This window comes from Danio rerio, chromosome 13 (assembly GCF_049306965.1).
Source record: "Danio rerio strain Tuebingen ecotype United States chromosome 13, GRCz12tu, whole genome shotgun sequence".
Taxonomy (NCBI): domain Eukaryota; kingdom Metazoa; phylum Chordata; class Actinopteri; order Cypriniformes; family Danionidae; genus Danio; species Danio rerio.
This window is the reverse complement of record NC_133188.1, coordinates 26255426-26277500: the sequence shown is the minus strand read 5'-3', so window position 1 is coordinate 26277500 and position 22075 is coordinate 26255426. Positions and strand designations below refer to the sequence as shown.

Here is a 22075-nt window from a genome sequence, read left to right as displayed (position 1 = left end):
TTAAGACTAAAAAATGTTTGTCAAACTAAAATTTGTCAGGCAGATATTTCCCATAATTCTGATAAGTAGCCCAAACTGTCTGTTAAGAAATGTAGATTTGTAAATCTGTTCACACAGATCCTTCATTTATGCAGGCTCATTCACTGCGCTCGTGTGCACACAGCGGTAAAAACAAATGCTGAAATCAAAACTTTTTAAAATCCTGAATCAATATTGGAGTTACTTTTGCACGCTGGAGGAAGGACGACACCATGGCCATTTCTTTTAGACAGGTCAGGTTATGTTTTATAATGTTTTTTTTATTTAGTCACGCAAAGCTGATGTAGATTTTGTGGATCTAGGAATGGGTTATATGCACAGAAGTGTTGTTCAGCACTGAAATCTTCCGGCAAAAGACTGATGTGACTATTTTTATTTTCATAAGGGACCTTTTATAAATCGATAATGTAAATTTTCATTTAGTTTAGCAGCAAAACATAAGTAAACAGCGCTGTGGCGAGGGGGCGTGGCCGAGAGCCGTGGGAACGGAATGAGGCCACTGCGTAAGTGGATGCACCTGCAGTGCGCACCGGCCTCGAATCCCACGGAAGGAGCTCTGGACTATAAAAGGGGGACCGATGGCAAAGGAAGCCGGGAGGGCCGGGCCCGGGCATATTGTTTTACTTTTTTTTTTTTTCAGGTTTAAATTATTTATTAATAACAGGGACGGCAGCTCCTCACGGCAAAAATAAAACAATATTTTATTGAGCTCGGGTAGACCTCAATGAACAATCACAGACTTATTTCTGGCTAATGACGGCTATAGGGATGGCTAAAGAAAGATTTACGACTTATTAAGAGCTTGATTATGATGTCAATTTGGTATGTTCAATTTACTTAGGTTGCAGGTTTTTTGGACTGTGGGAGGAAACCAGGGAAAACCCATGCAAACATGGGAAGAATGAGCAAGCGCCACACAGAAACGTCGACTGGTTTAGGAAGGACATTCTTGCTGTGAAGCAACAGTTAATGGGCCGCCGTGTCACCCATCTACAAAGGAGTGGGAATAGGAGTGGGAATAGGAGTGGGAATAGGGGTGGGTGAGGGGGGTTCTTCAAAACGAAGATACTAAAATAAGAAACTAGATATTAAATTAGAGGTATATAAAGTTTGCTTCTCACCCCCAAGTTTTTAAAGTTTATAGAGTCTATAGTATTTATTTAACTTCTTATGTGTTTTCCTTTAATGCAAACATTGGCTTGTATATAGTTGTTAGCTATGTTTGCCGGCTTTGACTGTAATAAATAAACAATCACAAAAAAAATCTGATTACTCCTTATGCATAATTAGTAATTACTCCATTATACTTAAATTTGATGATGTTCTCTTCTGGCAACCGTTATCAGTCTCACACATTTTTTTTTTTTTTCAGCAAATAGGATTGTAAAAAAATATATTTGTTGTACTCTCCCATTCACTGTGCTCTAGGTTTACGCAACTATGACTTCTGCTATACTGAGAAACCCAGAAATGTGAAAATGGTCCATTCTTTTATGTCTAGAATGCTCAAAAGGATTACATAAGCAAAAATCGTTCACTTTTACAGTATTTTCTTTACCAACTGAAAGCATCTTTGCTGAATTAAATATTAATTTATTAAAAAAAACATTCTACAATGTACATTCTATAGGAACAACATGCTGTGAGTGACAACTTGGAGTTGATTATTATTTTAATTCAAATGAAAAAAAAGTGTTAAAGGAAAAAAGCTGACCTCTTCACCGTCCACACCACTGCTGTTGCTGACTGTGCTCTGAATGCTCAATCTGTGACTGCTACTGCCTGCACAGGTCAAACATCATACTGTTGAAATACACCAAACTCATTGTACTTTAGTTAAGCATTTCAAATGTACATTTACATGTAAAAAAGAGCTATCTATACACTTTTTTTATACATGAAAAGCTTTTTCATTCCCTGTGTGGGATCATTATGTAACAAAATAGTCTTAAAATAGTCAAATTCGGTCAATGTATGATGCAAAGATAAGAGATTAAGTCAAAGCCACAGTCTTTCATAGACACATCTATAAGCCCAACATTACTCATACCCCTGACAAACTCTGACCTAAGGTTACTTTTATTCAAGCAGCATGTTTTTTGTTTGTTTGTTTGTTTGTTTGTTTTTTGTTTGTTTTTTGTTTGTTTGTTTGTTTGTTTGTTTTTTTTGTTTGTTTGTTTGTTTGTTTGTTTGTTTGTTTGTTTGTTTGTTTGTACCAGAAATGACAGACACAGAAACAGATTATAAGATAATGTACAAGAGGCATCATTGTGTAAAAAGTTTTTCATTCATTCATTTTCTTTTCGGCTTAGTCCCTTTATTAATCTAGGGTTGCTACAGCGGAATGAACCGCCAACTTATCTAGGACGTTTTTACACAGCGGATGCCCTTCCAGCCGCAACATAACTTTGGGAAACATCCACACACACTCTCATTTACACTCATACACTACAGACTATTTAGCCTACTCAATTCACTTGTACCGCATGTCTTTGGACTGTGGGGGAAACCGGAGCACCCAAAGGAATTCCACGCGAACGCAGGGAGAACATGCAAACTCCACACAGAAACGCCAACAGACCCAGCCGAGGCTCAAACCAGTGGCCTTCCTGCTGTGAGGCGACAGCACTACCAACTACTGTGCCACTGCGTCGCCGTAAAAAGTATTTCTCAGCATTTATTTACCTTTGAACAAAAATGTCCAAAATGTCCAACCTCTCAATAATCAATAGAAAAACCTTTATTGGCTTTTACAGCAAACAATAGCTATAACTGCTGACCAGGTTAGAGGGTATTCTTGCCTTCTCAATTGGATTAAAGTCAGGGCTCTGGCTGGGCCACTGCTTAAAGGTAATGTTTTTATCTGCTAACCATTCCTGCTGCATCACTTTAGCTGTGTTTTGGGTCATTGTCTGTATATACTGTATGACTGTAAATAATCTACTTTATCTAATATACTTCATAATCAAATGATCATAACCATAAAAGTGCAACAACCTCATCTGTTAACATGATGCTATGAATTCCAGAGTTTGTGCAAACAGATCCAAAAATGCCATGATCAGATGAAGGGAAAAAAAACTTCATGTCACATTCAGTATGTTCCATTTAATAATTCAATAATTTAAATAAACTTAATTGTCAGTGGTGCTGCTAATAATGAGGTTGTCTGAATTAGATTGGGGTTAGGTTGACATGTACTTGCAAAGTTTCTTATAGTCAGTTAAATGTCTATTGAAGCAGCAGTATCAACAGATATTAAGCAGACAGTCTACTAATACTCAAATGGACCATCAAAATAAAGTGTCACCAATAGTTTGCTTAAAAATATTTCAATATGAAGCAAACAATGCAAGAGATGAAAATACAACAGCATTTTGATGTATTTCGAAGTTTGAAAATTCTATAATTATAATTTTCATTATACTCCAAATTATATCTACAAACAAGATATCCAAAAAACAAACCAGTTACTATGCAACTATTCAGTTCAAACATACCATGGGTTAATCTTTTACAGTCAGTATCATTTTCCGAAGCTAATAAAGCATGAGATTAAAGAAGTTATGGTTTACATACTAGAAGTGCTGGAGGTGCTTCCTGTCTGCCAGCTTCCCCTCTGCGGTGCTCGATTGACAGAAGGGGGTTGCACAACCGTCCTAGGTGTGGGTTCGTAAACTGAGCAGTTCACATTCATTTGAGATCCCCACTGAGTGTTCGTTTGCATCGGAGCTGTAATCATGAGCTCTAACAGGAAAAAAAAACAGAAATTGAAAATGGATTCATAAAATATATTAAGTTTTGGAGTTTTTTTTGCTATACGTTAATTTTTGCTTTACATTTAAACACACAAAAAAAACATTATCCATATTTAATTACAATACATTTTGATTGGTTATCGTTATTTTTATTTAAATGAAATACAATTAAATATAATACAATAAAATTTATTATAAAAGTAATAATTAAATTTAAATAATAAAACAAAATTATACAATATTATTACCATTGCTATTATTATTATGGATATGCATTAATTATTAAAATATTTTTATGTTTTGTAGCAATAAAAACAGCTACTTGCATTTCTTTTCTTTGTGATGAGAGCTGGAAACTACACAGATATAAATAGCTGTATAATTTGCATATCACAATGGACTAACAGGCTCTGAAACTGAAGCTTGCTTATAATTTTCATGGGCCACTGCTTCAAAGTTTTTGCTGAACCCTGACAGGACCTTTTCTTGCATTCTCTCATGGTATAAAATAAACTTAAATAAACATTTAATAAGCCCTAATCAGCATCCCGTATTTGCTTACCATTTGTTCCTTTGTCTTTACAGCGTCGGGTGATGCTTTCTCTTAATCGGTGTAAATTTTCCTTAAAGTAAACAGAGAGATGTTTACAGACTCTATATAAAAATGTATTAGTTTTTATTTATTTACTCTTATTAGGGAGCTGCTCACTTGTTGAAAGCGTAGAGAGCGCCATCTTTTATCCTGGTCAAACTGCCAAGCCTTAAACTCCTGCACGGCCTCTTCAACAGTCAGCTCTCCAACCTTCACCCTCTCCTGCAGAGAGATGAGCTGCCTCTGTCCAGGGGTCTTCATGCCCGCGAATGGGTCATGGTGACTGCTCATGTCTCTGTCTCTCACCAGCCGCACAGGTGCTGTAAAAGCAAACAATATTTAATCATATCAACCGTTTATTTAATGTTTCCATATTGTGTTTGTAAACACACATGGTTCAAAATTAGGATCAAGATTATTTTATAACCTACCTATAGAGGGATCCCTTTCTGGTCGCTGGCTTACTGAGTACAGAGGGTCCTTGGGGCAAAATACTGTAAAAGAGGTACAAAATAAACTGAGATTGCAGTTAAAATACCAAAAGTGGACAGTTTTTTCTACAACCCTTCAATGGGATATGGAAGTACTGATACTTTCTTTGAGACAACAAGCGTATTAAATTTCTTCATACTGGGACTTTTGACACTCGAATTGTAGGTTTTTTTTGTTTCTATGATCTTTTGAAAATGTTTTTTTGTTTGTTTTGTTCTTACCCGTTTTGAAAAAATAAAAAAGTAAAAAAAAAATTTAAATCCTTTAATGGTACAACCTAAAAATTATTTCAATAATTTGTAGTTTCCAAATCTAATGAATATCATATTTCATATAAATACAGTAAAAGATATTTTGAAGAATTTTCATAGCTAAACCGTTTTGATTTCCATTGACTTCCACTGAATTTTGTGTTTAAAAAAGTCAATGCAAACTCTAACTGTTTAGTTATCATCAAAGCTAAAAATATATTTATTTGCATTTCACAGGAAAATTATAGATTTGCAGGTTTGAAATGACATGAGAGTTAGAAAAAATCCATTCATACCAAGAATATTAACAATGTGTCCTAACTAGGCTTCTGCCGGTATCATTTTTAATTTGATTTGTTTTGCAATTAATTGCTGAAGCTTTTATCTGTATATGGTTTCATCCCAATACTGAGTTAGTCTGCATAAAAGATTATCTTTAGTATAATATAAAAAATAAACAGGGGGGCTAATAAATAAACTAATAAATAATAAGGGGGAAATAATAAATAAAAGGGGGAAAAAATAAACAGGGGGGCTAATAATTCAGGGCAGCTAATAATTCTGTCTTCAACTGTACATGTTCAGAGTAAACAAATGTTGTAACAGGTTTAAATGAAAAAACAAGACAAAGTACAAACCATGTTATTAGGCATTAACTAAGAAATTATATCCAATTATTATATTATTATATAGTTTCCAAATCTAATGAATATCATCTTTCATATAAATACAGTAAAAGATATTTTGAAGAATTTTCATAGCTAAACCGTTTTGATTTCCATTGACTTCCACTGAATTTTGTGTTTAAAAAAGTCAATGCAAACTCTAACTGTTTAGTTATCATCAAAGCTAAAAATATATTTATTTGCATTTCACAGGAAAATTATAGATTTGCAGGTTTGAAATGACATGAGAGTTAGAAAAAATCCATTCATACCAAGAATATTAACAATGTGTCCTAACTAGGCTTCTGCCGGTATCATTTTTAATTTGATTTGTTTTGCAATTAATTGCTGAAGCTTTTATCTGTATATGGTTTCATCCCAATACTGAGTTAGTCTGCATAAAAGATTATCTTTAGTAGGTATAATAACCAGAAAATGCCTATTGCTTTATTGTATATACAGTTGAAGTCAGTCAAGTTATTAGCCCCCCTTTACATTTTTTTCTTTTTTAAATATTTCCCAAATGATGTTTAACAGGATGAGGAAATTTTCACAGTATGTCTGATCATATTTTTCTTCTGGAGAAAGTTTTATTTGTTTTATTTCGCCTACAATAAAAGCAGTTTTAATCATTTTAAGGTCAATATTATAAGCTCCTTCAAGCTATTTTTTTCACTAATCTTCAGAACAAACCATGGTTATACTAAGCCTAATTACCCTAACCTGCCTTAACCTAATTAACCTAGTTAAGCCTTTAAATGTCACTTTAAGCTGTATAGAAGCGTCTTGAAAAATATTTAGTCAAATATTATTTACTCTCATCATGGCAAAGAGAAAATAAATCAGTTATTAGAAATAAGTTATTAAAAATATTATGTTTGGAAAAAATCTTCTCTCCGTTAAACAGAAACTGGGGAAAAAATAAACAGGGGGGCTAATAATTCAGGGCAGCTAATAATTCTGTCTTCAACTGTACATGTTCAGAGTAAACAAATGTTGTAACAGGTTTAAATGAAAAAACAAGACAAAGTACAAACCATGTTATTAGGCATTAACTAAGAAATTATATCCAATTATTATATTAATAAATGTGTTATGGTTTTTGTCATGACTTGAGGTAACTATTGTTAACAAACATAAATTTACTATACACGGAACAAACAGAAGGCCTAATAATTACCACAGAATCTTCTATTTTCTATGCTAGGTTAATATGAAATGTTTAATATTTGAAAATGAGTAGACCATTATGTCTTGATCATTTGGTTCTAAAAAAACAACTACTGTAATGCATCAAAATATTTATAAAAACTCTTTTAAATGTTTTAATCAAAATAATTGTTCACTGTATTTTGAAGTAGCCATGATATTAATATTGTGCATGTTCTTAATCACAATGTACTGAATTACTTAATACCGGCACATGTCTAGTTTTACCAACATGCCACAAGACAAGATTTCAGAGACAAGTCGTTTGGCTGTCCAAACCAAATGACACATGGCGGAAACATTTAAAAAACACAAACATTCAGAAGGGCAGAAGAGTGCACTGAACTACCGGCCGAATTATTAGGTTAAGAATGCAATTCATAAATATTCAACTTCATTAGCATTTTTAAAAGTACAGTGTAGATGCTGAGTGACTGCTGCTGTTGATATGCACTGAGCCACTGTTCCAACGTTCATGAATAAACTATGTGTTCTGCTGCTGCTTATGGCATAGTATGGCTGTAAATGTCATGTAAAATGGTATTCAAATTTACATTGGTTAACATTTGGCACATAATCAGCACCTGAAGATCGCTTTTATAGTGTGCTGCAGAATCACATTGTGTCTTAAAGCACAGAGTAACATTAATAATAATAAATAATAAATAATTAATATTAATAAATTATTAATAATTATAAAGACAATACTAAGGATGAGGATGAGAAAGCAGAAACGATTTTTATAAATGATCACAGTTTTAAAACTCATTCTAAATTTACATGCAAGATTTACAACACAATTATAAGGATAATGACACATATGAACAATGTTATTAAAATCGCTTTTTTCCAGTTGATGAACAATAAAAAAGTTATTAGCCAGTACACTGTAATACATTCCCAGAATTTTACAACATGTTATACTGTCATTTTTCACAGTAAATTACATTACATTAGTGTCACTTACGTATTCATTACGTATTCAGAATTGTATTGTGAAATTAAGGCAGGCATCATGATTACAGCATATTACTGTAAAAATGGCACTTTAGTTAACTAAATTCATTTAATATACATTAACGTTTAAACTAGTACAGGCACTTTTTGATATTTAGAAATATTTAAAGAATTATTGTTATTATGTACTGTCAATTTACATACAGTACCTTACTGTGAAAGTAATGCAATTATTAGGCAGTAACTTACTGTAAATTTAAGGTCAGACATTTTACAGAGTACTGATCAGATTTAACTGCACATAAAAAATAAAAAATTTATTAAAAATGAAACGAACATGATTTTACTTTGGTGTGGATGCTAGCACATTTATTACTAAAGAGATCTGTATATAAAGTGTTCGTGAATGGGTGTGAAGTGATTTGAATAGGTCTGATAATGACAATATAATTTTATGGTGGACTATCACTTAAAATATACTTCAGTTTCCCAAATATTGTGAAAACACTTCTGATTTTTGCAAATGATACCAGTATTGACTCTGCACTATATAATAAATACTTAAAAAAAAAAATCAATCAATCAATCAATCAAATTAGCTTGTCTAGTCATCTCAAATGACATCAAACTGACTAAAAATATTAATAAAATCGTAAGAACTAAAAAATTGAATTCAAACTTAAAATAAAGTAACATTTGTTTTCATGATCTTTTGTTTGTGTAAGTTACAAAATCATGTTTTTTGGTGAAGATGGGGATGTTGTGTTCTCTTTATTATGACTTCAATCTTTATAAATGAATAAATTGTAGAACTAGAGCCAAAATGTGTCATTGTGAAGGTTCCGTGTGAAGAAGTTTTGTTGGTGCTGCTGTCTGTCAAAATGCACTTATCATGTAAAAAAAATGTTTTTCTAGCTTTTAGTTTAGCCCTCTTAAATTGAGCATCTATGTTTGCAATGATATTTCGCTGTAGTTGTGTGGTGAACTTGTGGTTTGCACCTTTAGAAATGTAGGTTGTGTTTTCTTCAGGCTCGGGCAGTTTGGCTGGTCGAGGGATGGGTGCGGGTGGACGGTTCATCACTTCAGGACTGGAATGAGGCTCCACTGTGTCATAAATTTGCTCAGGGCAGCAGGGGTTATAAGGGTCCTCCTCTTCAAAATCTCCATAGACATCTACTTTAACACCCATGTCGTGGTAATCCTCATCATCCATTTCAGGCAATCCACCATTGGTTGAATTATGTTTCATGGACTGAAAACCCTTTTCAGGTGGTCCTAAACAAAAACAGCAAAAGTCATACACTAATTATTTAAAAGCTGCAAAATATATTCGCTTGTATACTAGCTCAGACTTTAATAAATGCCACAAGTTAACAAGCTGCTCTGGTTTCACACTATGCAAGCAAACTACATCCTGTAGCAAAAGCTCTTACGCATATAAGCAAAATAAGCCATGAGATCATCTAATAAAGCTATTTCCTACTTGCTACATTACAGATATGAAAAATAATATTACAAGCCTTTGCAGAAATGCTGCATGCTTATCTATATATCTTAATAATATATGTATATATGCTATCACACAGTGGAAAAAGTGATAAATATCACATATAAAAGCACATATAATGATCATTGTTTTTAGATTGATGTACCTTCAAAAAACTTTCTGAGCATTCTCTCTGGGTTGGAGTCCTCTAAAGCACTTTCTAACTCATCGCCTGTTGGAACAGTTTGCAAATATATATTTTCAGTTCATGCATTTGAAATAGGAATATGTCAAAAATATATATGACTTCATTATCACATATCTGGGTCAAAGTTTGTGTCTCATATTTAGTGTCTGCATTCAATTAAATATGCAAAAGAGGTTTTATTTACACAAAGTGTCTTTTTTAATGTTACAACTTTAAAATATGTAAATAATTAAATATGTGAAAAAATGTTCCATCACCATTCAGCAAAACTTATATATTTATGTAAAAACATGGATGGATGGATGGATGGATGGATGGATGGATGGATGGATGGATGGATGGATGGATGGATGGATGGATGGATGGATGGATGGATGGATGGATGGATGGATGGATGGATGGATGGATAAATTCTACAGTCTGACAATATTTAATAATATCCATATGCTTGACAATTATTTTGGTAGACTATAGCCTGAAAATATTTATTACACCTGACAGTGTTTTTTTGGTATATAAATTATAGTTAAAATGAGGGTCTATTGTGTAAACTATAGTAAAAACATATAATAAGCTGTAACTATTGTTAAAAAAAAAACTTTAGCCATTGATCCATTTAGCAGTAGTAACAAAACAATATTGTTTCTTAAAATAAAAACTTCATTAATTATTAATGAAAATATAAAATATTACAACACACACACCCATCTCAGGATTGAGCTTCACCATAGACTCATAAATGTTCTCATTATCGAACTCAGAGATGAAGTTCTGGGAAGCTCTCAGCATATCCTCATAGATGTCCTCACTTTCGGGGGCGTTCTGAGATTCCTCAATGTGCGTCTTCACTAAATCCACTGTCTCCTGTTTGGATTAATAAAAGAAACAAGTAATTGGCATCACCAACACTATATAATAAAGGAAATATTGTTATATAAATGTATCCCATACTTGTTAACTAACAATTGCATTATATTCTTATATTTCTTTTACAATGCAACATTCAGCAGTGAACTCACAACATATTCATCCATGAACTGTCTTAAATCAGAGAAACCGCTCTTCTCGGCCAGCTTATTGGGATAATCCCCATCCTTGTTCATCACACTGTAAGCCTGCATGGCTCCGGGGCACCGCATTAACAAAGATGTTAACTTTTTTAAGCCATATTTGGCAGAAAAGTGAAGCAGCGTTGGGAGTTCCACATCACGGTGATCTGAAAACAAAGTCATTTCTATTTACTGTTTCCTGTCTTTAATAACAATTAGCCATCAACACCAGTTCCTTCTACATGATTTACCACCAAAAATATATATAATTATATATAATGATATATTATATATTTATCAGGCTTTTTGTAAATTACACACTTTTAAAACTAAACATTCCAAGAAAAAATATTTTTTGGGATCCCCAAAAAACCTTTCAGTGAATAATTCTTAAAAGAATCATTAAGAACATTTGGTCCTACTTTATTAATGGAATTAACTACTATGTACTTAAATCAAAACAGTAATACAATGCATTTAAGATGTTCATAATGTATTGCAGAACATTTCCGGTGCTATTGACGAAGGAAATGCATAAGGATAATAAAGGATAGGTTTAAAGGTGGGTTAAAGTGTAAGAGATGGTCAACATGTAATTATAAATGTACTTACAGAAATTAATTAGTTAATTAAGTGCAATTTTAAAACATTTATTTACACAATAAGTACACTGTAATGAATTACTCATTTGACTGTAAGTTCATATTAGTTGAGGCCACACAATTTAAAGTGAGAACATCTAAAGAAACCATTTAATGAACCATTTGTAGACTGGAAATATTCCAGTCTATGTTAAAGGTTCTTCTTGAAAGTTGATGGTTTACATATGTTGATGTAAATACTGTATTCTCTTCACATTAATGCCAATAAAGAAACTTTATTTTTAAGAGCGTAATCACATGAATGTGTTTATGAATGAATTGACTCACTTGCTGCTGTGTTTTCTTCAATTTGACTAATTCCGAATACTTGTAATCCATTTACAGGCATCCGTTCTTCAAGAGAGGTAGCAAGCAAATTATCTAACGACTCTTGGAGCTTTGATGTGATATCAAATGCCTGAAAATATAATCATGTTAAATACAAAATCAGCTTAATATTAGTCTTTAAATCCAAATTTCTTTCTGAAACTACTTTTTTTAAAAGACAATAATAAAACCTGAAAATTATTAGACAGTTTGAATACATCAGCATTTCCTTTTACTTTTCTACATTTTACTGTCTTCTTCTGATCTTTTCTTGGCTCTCACAAAATTTTTACTTTATGTAAAAATAATAACAAATTTTAACTTCTAAAATTGACGTTTTTTTCTTTTATTTTTAGTACTATAAAACAAGTTTAAATTTCAACATGTAAAATTTATGTGATGTTCGAAGCAAGATGCATAATACAATACAAATAAAAAGGTCATATTCAAAAGTCATTTCAGTTTATGTGTCCTTTTTGCAAAAGATTTTTGTTTATTGCTTCTATCAACTGTTTGTTTGTTTCATGCTATTACCTGACACATGAACTGCACTGGATCAGTTGCTTTCTTTAGATATCTGCAAATTTCCTCCATTTCTGTATAATATGTTACAGTTGATGAGCATAACACAGACTGATTTTTATAAACCGTCAATGATACTTCCCCAGCTGGCATATCTAAAAGAGAAAAACAAATCACCACAGCTGAGTTAAGAATTGCAGGCATATATTGTATATAAAATTATTTAAATCATTGGACTATTTTATTTTATCTAGGCGCAAAGTTTAAAGTACATAAAGCAAAAGCATTAAAGGCATGTCCGAATCCACGTTTGCACCTTAATGCATGGTCTAACAGGGTTGTGCTTAATCTCTTACACCCCATTTACACAGGGCGCCAGCATCAACGCTTCTCATTCACTTTGAATGGGTGATGTCAGGCGTTGCTGAACTGCATTGTGGATCCGTTGGCACCACTACGGCGTTACTCGCTGAAGAAGTTGGAAATTTCTCAACTTCTCAAATGCCAACACGCACGTCAGCCAATAAGATTGCTTCATGCAAACACACAAGCTCAGACAGTAGCCGATTGCGGATTAATTTCATTGGCTGACGCTGCTGTGATGATCACATCAGCCCCAACTTCAGACATTCTCTCAGTCAAGCGTTGACTCTGAAGTCTGTATAAATCTTCTGTTAATGAGCTATGGGTGTGTTTTGAGCATTTACATGGTGGACTTTGTAAGCAGAACAACCGAATGCTTCACTAGTGAGAAAACAGTTAAACATGCTATCTGTGTGACGATAAGAAATTAAGCCGCCTTTCCACTGCACACGACAAATGACAAGCGACAGAAAGGAAGTCATTCCGGTCACTTCAGCCTCCTCCATTCAGCCTCTTTACTCTCTTTTTCTCTTTATTTTTACTTTCATGGATAAGGAATCAGTGTTGTACTCACTCCACTGAAGACATCTATTAGCCTACATATTTAATTTTGTTTGTTAAGCACAAAGATTTGTTTTAAAACTATTTCTAAATTCAGTTCTAATTTCCAGCAAACGAATAAATGAACAATAATAACGAAGTGTGGTCAATTTATATCCGAACACACGCCCTATTCTTATGTCCCACATAATAATAGCCCCCTGAGATGAGGCATGGAGGCAGTGTTTTTTATATTTATGCAGAAAATAATAATTTTTCTAACATTTTAATCTTTTAGTTTTTTTAATATGCAAAAATATTTGTGTATTGCTGTACATCCTGTCTGTATTAAGCAATGTGTAAGCGTTTGAACCCACATAGGTGCATAATTAACGCACTATGCACTGGATTTTAAACCTGCCTTAAAATGGTCAATGGTAAGGCTTATTTCAGTTCCTCAAAATAGCAACACACCAACAATGCGCCTTAACACACCTCTTTTTTAGACCAGCATGCCCATGAGTCCACAAAGTGATAAAAAAGGATTTACTAATTAAACATAGCGCAAAACATGAAAATTAGGGTTGCATAGGTCAAAAAATAGCAACAGATTGCACCAAACACGTATTGTGCTTAATTGCGCTGGGTGTATGATAGAAGCCAAAATGTTTAAATATCCCAATGAGGCACTTATTAATTAAATATGAAGAGATTTTCATACATTACTGGCACAAAAAATAAACATTAAATTAATTATTTAGTCAGGTTCAAAATTCTTTATGAAAGTTCAAAAAAAAATTATGTGGGGTTTGTTTTTGAGTGGGAAGTGTTTGGGATTTTTTTCAGCCAGCAAAATATAATATGTTTTGTAAAAACAAAATCTATATATAAAAATTAATAATTTAAATAATATCTAGGAACATATCCCTCTCTAAAAACCTTCAGAATACAGATACGAGATTGGTGTAGTCACAAATTGATAAAAAAAACAAAAACAAAATAGAAGTGTTTTCTGCTTAAAAAAAAGATAGGGAAACTGACAGGTTTATAAAATGTGAGTGTTTTGCCTGCAGTGTCTAGCCTTTAAAAGTGTAATCAGACTTCAATAAACAAAGCTTCGCTTACAATAAATAAGTATGCTAACCAAAAACAATATGCAAATTCAGCTGAAAGTGAAAAAAGCTGGAGGAACTAACAGAAGAAGTTCCTCTTTCTGTGTTTTTTGACTTACCAGGTGACTGAACAGTAACAATGCACTGGTTGACTAGAGTTCCAGGCAGACGCAGAGGTGGCGACTGCTGAGAGTGAAACTCCACCTCCACACTGTCCTCATCCTCACACTTCTGCACCAGCATTACAAAAATACTCACACCACTCTGGATGGAATCAAACAAACAGTGAGAGTGTTGTGAGACACTGTAATGTACAGTAAGTGACTGATAACTGATTCTGCTCCTGTCAGCAAACAATATGCTAAAGCTAGAGTTTATGATAGTGTAACATACTTTATAAAGACTAGAGAGTCAAAACATTTTTAAAACATGAAGAACTTTACTAATTACAAAAAAATGCCACACCATGATGACACACACTGTACAACGGTCAACAGCAAATATAGGGCCAAACATAGCTTTTTTCCATGACTTAAAGAAACTTTACTTCACTTTTTTAAAAATAGGCTCATTTAACAAGTCACTCAGAGTTAGAGTTGAGTTTTATTGTGTTTCAATCTATTCAGCTGATATCCTTATGCTAAGCACTTTTCTCTTTTGTAGTTATATTGTGTACTAAGACTGACAGAAAATGAAAAGTTGCTCTTTTCTAGGTTAATCCGACTAGAAACTATACTCTCATTCTGGCATAATAATCAAGTAACTTTGCTAACATAGGCTGGAGCAGGTGCAATGATATTATACAGCACCTGAAAATAGGTAACTAGGTTACAGTGCCGTGTAATATCATTGTTTCTGCAGCCATGGTATGGCTAATGGTCAAATCCGATTCAATTAGCTATACTAAGCTAAACTAAAAGTGCTCCCGCCAGACACAGATATTGACTGAATGGATTAAAAACTGGTAAAACTCAACTGCGACTTGTAAAATGAGCCAAATTGCAAATAAAAACAACAAAGATTGTTCCTTTATGGCAGGGGTCACCAATCTCAGTGCTGGAGTGACGGTTTCCCTGCAGGGTTTAGCTCCAACTTGCTTCAACACACCTTCCTGAAAATTTAAAGTATACCTAGTAAGACCTTGATTAGCTTGTTCAGGTGGGTTTGATTAGGGTTGGAGCTAAAATCTGCAGGACACTGGCCCTCAAGGAACAAGTTTAGTGACCCCTGCTTTACGGAATAATTACATTCAGTGTAACAATATTTTGAATGCAAAGAAATAATCTTGAAGCATATTCATTTAATTATTAAGGATCACAGCAAATCACAACCATCACCCTAACAATACAAATAAAACATCCTTTTAAATATCTGTCCTTGCCACTGGGGTTTAATGTTTGTCAGTGTGACGTAATAGGGTATATCGGGCAAAGGTATGTAGAAGGACTTTGAAGGACCAGTAACCTGGGTCACACGCTTTTGGTGACTTGTATGCAGTTAGTAAATTGATCCGTTTAAGGTCTGTTTTCTTCAAAAATCAATGATCTTTACTGCCTAATTGATATAAGATATAAAGTGGGTCTCAGATTGTACAAGAAGCACTGCATTCAATTTAATTTTCATATGCCATGTCTTTAAAATATTAACATTTATTTTAGTCCAGTATTTTCAATGGCGTTTCTGCGCTCACCTGCTGATCCTGACAGGCGCATGCATGTAAATGGCTTTTCATCTCGTTTTATACTTGAACAACTAAATGAATGCTGAAGTCTATTTAACTGTGTATTTTATTACATTAAAACATCGATGCAGGAAAAGGAACCGTATAAAATTGAAAAAAGTAACATTAACCTTTTGCTGGAAGTGTATCGGTATGGGAAGAAACACAGTGTGCATATACCCTATTATTCACGTAAAATATAATAAAACTTTGTATGAAGACTTAAATAACCATCAGTATATAGATTAATTTTTACCTCAATAAAACTAACACTGACTAATGAAGTAATCGTTTTTTGACATTTTATTTTCACCAAATGTATTTAAAGCATTACAGGTAGACACTTTACTTCTATGTCTAAAACTATAACTATATTTTCTTTGATGCAGACCCGCAGACCCATGCTTTAAATCACTATATATATATAAGAAAAAAAATCTAAGGGGGGATAATAATTCTGACGCCAACTGTATATACATTATTCATATACATTTTGATTTTTAAAGGTACATTTAAAGGTACAAAATGAATAAATGAAATATATTTAGGAGACTTTATGAAACAAAAAATATTTTGGGTAGACACTAACTTCTTGATTTTTAAAGAAGATGACTACATTTACTGGAAAATACCACACAGATATGGAAAATATAACAGAATTTAACTGATAATTTTCAAGTACTCTTTTATTTTTTTCCATTTCTGTATATATAATTTAATTAAAGAAAAACTGACATATGTTTTTCCTCCTTTTTACATCATCCCCATTTCCTCATGTCATTGAACTATAAATGGTACAGACTTTTTTGGTTGATTTAAAAAGCACTAAAAAGTGAAGTCATCCAAACTCGTCAGCTTCACGCTGACATTAGCAACCATGTTTTCTTAGAAGGAGTTTATTTTAGGCCCTTACCCCACACAGTATTCGGTCAGGCTGGACAGAGAGACAGATTTGGTCATTAGAGGTATTTAAACCGGTTTGCAGAAATGAACACACTTCATCCCCATTAAGCTGATGCTCATTCAGCTCATCTGGCAAAGGTAAAATCTCAGAAAAGTCGGGCAACGGCAAGTCCTCCAAGGGCTCTTCTGGTTCAATTTCATATGTATTCTGGCACTGATGTTGCAGGACAGATCCTAGAATTTAAAAATACATAGAACATATTTAGACTTTGTTTTTTTACACTGTAAAAACATGCTGAGTTCCACACAATTCCTTCATGTTGTCCCAGCACAAATCGATTAAGTTCATATAATTGTTTTTACTTACTTAAGAGGATTGAACATAAAACAATTCAGTTGTCCAGAAAAAAAACTAAGGATGTGTGTTGTATCAATTTTTAAAATAATTAGTTTAAACATGCAGCAAAAGTCATTTGTTAGGTGTAAATTTAATTTATATTTATTCATTCATTCATTTATTTATTTTCCTTCAGCTTAGTCCCATATTTTTCAGGGGTCACCACAGTATAATGAACCGCAAACTATTCCAGCATGTTTCAAGTATCGGATACCCTTTCAATCGCAACACAGTTCTGGGAAAGTTAATAATTTTACATTGTGCAAAAAAATTAATTGCAAAAAGAACATAATAAATAAAATTTTAAAAATGTAAATAAATAAAATGAAAGATTATATTAAATTAAAAATTACAGTTTTTAAAATATTATAAAAACAGGAAATAATAATAATAATAATAATAATAATAATAATAATAATAATAATAATATGACACTATAAAGCAACTTCAAGCCAAATATGAATCAATTCTTCCAAACAATCTTTCTATTTATTAATGTGAAAAATAAATGAATTGTTTTTTTTAAGTTAAAATAATAGAAATAAAACAACTAGACAATAAATTAATAGTCCAACATAAATAATATTCTAAAAATCTTATTTAAAAAATATATTAACATGTGTGTTTTTAAAGACATTTATTTATGTATTTGTTTGTATGTTTATTTACTTATTTATTTATTATTGTTGTTGTTTCAGACTATAGTATTAATATGTTAATTTGCTAGATAGCACACATATATTGTGTAAAGCATTGAGTATAAAATCACATACCCTCATCAATAGACTCCCGGATGGTGGACACATAAACTTGTGGCTCATCTTCTGAAAAGATTTTTCTCCATTGCTCCCAGTACTCAAAATACCCTGACATTAGCTCTTCTGAAACACCACACAAAAAGGCCACAACTTTATGCGGAGGGTGAAGAAGATCCCGAAAAGTGTCCAGCACCACAGAGTCATTCTGCAGGTTCACGAGCCCAGAGGTCAGCAGAAGAAGAATGCACTTGCTGGAGCCAAAAGGTCCATAGTTTTTTAGACAAATCTCTTCATCCACATCATACAGAACGACAGAGCCCTCCTGAAAGCTACATGAGGCCTCCAGGATCTGCTGGAGATAATCTGCCCATTCTCTGGCCTCGCCGCTGTGAACAATTAATACCTCACACATCACGGAGCATCCAGGGCTTACTGCAAAACAGTGGAGAAGAGATGTACATTAATGCTTTTATAATAATAATAATCACCTTATTGGCAAATCAAATTACTCAAATAAAAATCTAAATTTAAATGAAATGCAAATCAACAAATTTAACAGTTTTTTGAATCAGCAAACCTGGGTGAAATAAAATAAAATACAAAACAAAACAGAAAAAACTAAATAAAATAAACTAAAATTAAATGAAATAAAACAAAATAAAACAAAATGAAATAAAATAAAATAAAGCAAAACAAAATGCAATAAAATAAAACCAAACGAAACGAATAAAAAATTAATAAATTAAAATTAATAAATTTATAATAAAATAAAATATTTTTAAATTATATATATATATATATATATATATATATATATATATATATATATATATATATATATACATACTTGCAATTAATCTGATTAATATGGTACATTTAATTATAAAAATGTATAAATTCATTAGACCTTAATGATAAATTCAATTATATAGTGAGAGTTACACAAATGTAAAAAAATTCAGAAATTCAACAATATATTTTCTGTAAAACTGTGCTATTAAACTAAACTGAACAAACACCAAACTATATTTAATATACTTACAATTAATCAGCAGTAAAAATCTACTTCTACAGTTAAAATCATATATGTAAATCTGGAGGAAACTAAAACTCTATAATTAAATAACCATTAAAACGATACTTTTTCACCGATTCAATGTTAACTCAGGCAAATTAGCAGCAAAACAAGGCTTGTTTATTTGCTGATCAACAAATTAGTGAAGAACTGAACTTCTGCCACGTTTGGGGAAGCTTCATGTTGAGCCAGATACTTTTTCTCTACTGTATTACCATTGCTAAACAAGGTTCCACAAAACTGCATTGCATATAACACTGCAATTAGTCAACTTTAGTCTCCTAAAATGTTCTATAAATAGCACTCTGACATAATGTTTGTGTACAAATTGACAATAAATCTTAAAACTTGTCATAATTGCAAATTTTACCAATGGACTTCTATGACTATGGCTTGCTGACAATTAAATTACAATAAACATGCATTACGGCACACTTCAACATGATCTGTAATTAGTTGAAATCAGCACAAAGTCTGCTTTATGTGTCATTCAAATAATAATTAGCATAAAACTGTGAGTAGTTACAGTGCAGTCACACTTCAATGTACAGTGAGCAGCTTTGCGTTAAGCTCAAGCTCACACTTCAAACACTCATTTACAAAAAACTCATCCTGTGAAAGGAAATGTGATTAAGCAACTTCATATGCAAAGTTTTATTTTTGTTTATTAGCTGATCTTAAGATTGAATGTTTAAGCAACTTTTTTACCACTTTTTTTCAGCTTTCACCAAAATTATTATTTTTATGCATTAACATTGCAATGTCATCTTTATCATTTTAACCAATACTGCTCAAATGTTAAACAAATCACCTGTCAATCAATTCTATTTGTAAGAAGTATTCAATTAAAAACTGTGCATCATTTTATAACACAGTATAACATTAACAAATGACATCTTTCTATAAAAACAACTCACCGTTCTTCTTGTGATGAGACTCTCAGGTTTGAAATCAACCGTGCTTTGTTTCACGTGTTGTTTAGCCGCTGTAGGTTCCCACTGTGGCTTACCGTTTACCTCTGCTCTCTGTCTGTACCTGCAGATCAAAATATGTTTGGTATTTGAGTGTGATACAAGAGCGATGTGCCTTCAGCCCATGACTTACATCTGCTAAAAGAAACAGTCCATTTCCTGATGGTGGGCGGCAGCGTCACTTCCTAAAATACACTTCAACTGCCTCGACTCGCACACGCACACGCAGAGCTGTATGAGACTCTATAAAAACTGTACCAAAATTTCCCAGACGAGAGAAATGCAGAAGTTAAGTAAAACTTCAATACAACTTCAAAAACAGACCATTCATAAATATCAAGCATTGTACATTTCTGAAGAATGACAAACACATGAATCATCATGAATGCATCTGTTGATTTCTAATTAGGCTTCATTTTAATGTCTTTTGTCTTTTTCTGCCTGAAATTCGTCACTGACCCCAGTTTAATTCTCTTTTATTTCTGTTTTTTTTTTTTTTTTTTTGCCTTTCCCTAAAAAAATGTTCTCATTTGTTGCTATTCATTCATTCATTCATTCATTCATTTATTCATTTTCAGCCACTTTTCCGGGAACAGGTCGCAGAGGCAGCAGCCTTAGGAGAGAACCCCAGACTTCCCTCTCCCCAGACACTTCCTCCACCTTTTCTAGGGGGTTCCCGAGATGTTCCCAGACCAGCCGATAGACATAGTCCCTCCAGTGTGTCCTGTGTCTTCCCCGAGGTCTCCTCCCGATGGGACATGCCTGAAACACCTCCCTAGGTAGACATCCAGTAGGCATCTGAAACAGATGCCCGAGCCACCTCAGCTGACTTCTTTCGATGTGGAGGAAAAGCGGCTCTACTCCAAGCTCCTCCCGGGTGACAGAGCTCCTCACCCTATCTATAAGTGTGTGCCTTGCCACCCTGCAAAGGAAACTGATTTTGGCCACTTGTATCTGAGATCTTGTCCTTTCGGTCATGACCCAAAGCTCATGACCATAGGTGAGAGTAGGAATGTAGATTAACTGGTCAATAGAGAGCTTTGCCTTTCGGCATAGCTCCTTCTTTACCACAATAGACCAGTGCATAGACCGCCTCACTGCTGACGCTGCACCCAATCTGCCTGCTAATCGCATGCTCCATCCTTCCCTCAGTCGTGAACAAAACCCCATGATACTTTAACTCCTTCACCTGGGGTAAGGAATTTCCTCCAAGATGGCAAAACACCTTTTTCCGGTAGAGCACCATGTCACACACCACAGCAAACCACCCCAGTGCATGTTGAAGGTCCATATTCGATGAAGCCAATAAAACAACATCGTCTGTAAATAACAGATGAAATCGTGTGGTCCCCGAACCGGACCCCTATTGTGCCCAAGGCTGCACTTTGAAATTCTGTCCATAAAAATTATGAACACAATTGGTGACAAAGGGCAGCCCTGCCAGAGTTCAACATGCATTGGAAACAAGTTTAACTTTTTGCCGGCAATGCGAATCAAACTGCAAGTCCGTTCATACAGGGACGAGACAGCCCTTAACAGTGCCTCTGGCCATACTCCCAGAGCACCCTCCATAGAATGCCATGAGGGACACGGTCAAAAATGTTCTCCAAGTCCACAAAACACATATGGACTGGTTGGGCATGCTCCCATGAACCCTCAAATACTTGTGTATAAAGCTGGTCCAGTGTACCACGGCCAGGATAAAAACCTGATTGTTCCTCCTGGATCCTAGGTTCAACCATCAGCCGGACTCCTCCTTTCCAGTACCCTGGCATAGACTTTCCCAGGAAGACTGAGAAGTGTAAAATAAAATAATTTAAAATAAAATAATTAAAGAAAAATAATTTTAATTGTGAATGATTTATTTCATGTAAGAAAATAGCAAAAATTGCTTTTTAAAATGTAATATAAAATAATTACAAGTAATACATTTCTGGAATCTGATTAGGTAATACAGATTACTACCCAGCATAGGTAATTAAGAAATGTTTACGAATAAATAAATAAAAAATCTAAAGACTTCAAAACAATAATTAAAAA

The 22075-nt window shown here is 33.4% G+C and overlaps 1 protein-coding gene across 2 annotated transcripts in view; it reads right to left on the bottom strand.

The window, feature by feature from the left end:
* Positions 1-22075, bottom strand: part of pik3ap1 (phosphoinositide-3-kinase adaptor protein 1) — a 33008-nt gene that overhangs the window by 3625 nt on the left and 7308 nt on the right. Inside the window, exons 1-16 of one of the 2 annotated variants that reach the window (XM_009307382.5) lie at positions 20169-20199; positions 19982-20099; positions 18005-18421; positions 16845-17068; positions 14331-14475; positions 12209-12351; positions 11636-11765; positions 10677-10873; positions 10362-10521; positions 9616-9681; positions 8963-9238; positions 4821-4883; positions 4507-4709; positions 4360-4420; positions 3619-3786; positions 1754-1821 (exon numbers count right to left, since the gene is read on the bottom strand). In XM_009307382.5, coding sequence (XP_009305657.2) covers positions 1754-1821; positions 3619-3786; positions 4360-4420; positions 4507-4709; positions 4821-4883; positions 8963-9238; positions 9616-9681; positions 10362-10521; positions 10677-10873; positions 11636-11765; positions 12209-12351; positions 14331-14475; positions 16845-17068; positions 18005-18401 — 2301 coding nt within the window. In that variant the 5' untranslated portion in view covers positions 18402-18421; positions 19982-20099; positions 20169-20199. Of the gene's footprint in view, positions 1-1753; positions 1822-3618; positions 3787-4359; positions 4421-4506; positions 4710-4820; positions 4884-8962; positions 9239-9615; positions 9682-10361; positions 10522-10676; positions 10874-11635; positions 11766-12208; positions 12352-14330; positions 14476-16844; positions 17069-18004; positions 18422-19981; positions 20100-20168; positions 20200-22075 lie in introns of those variants that run through there. The other variant, XM_073920851.1, reaches the window with a different exon arrangement.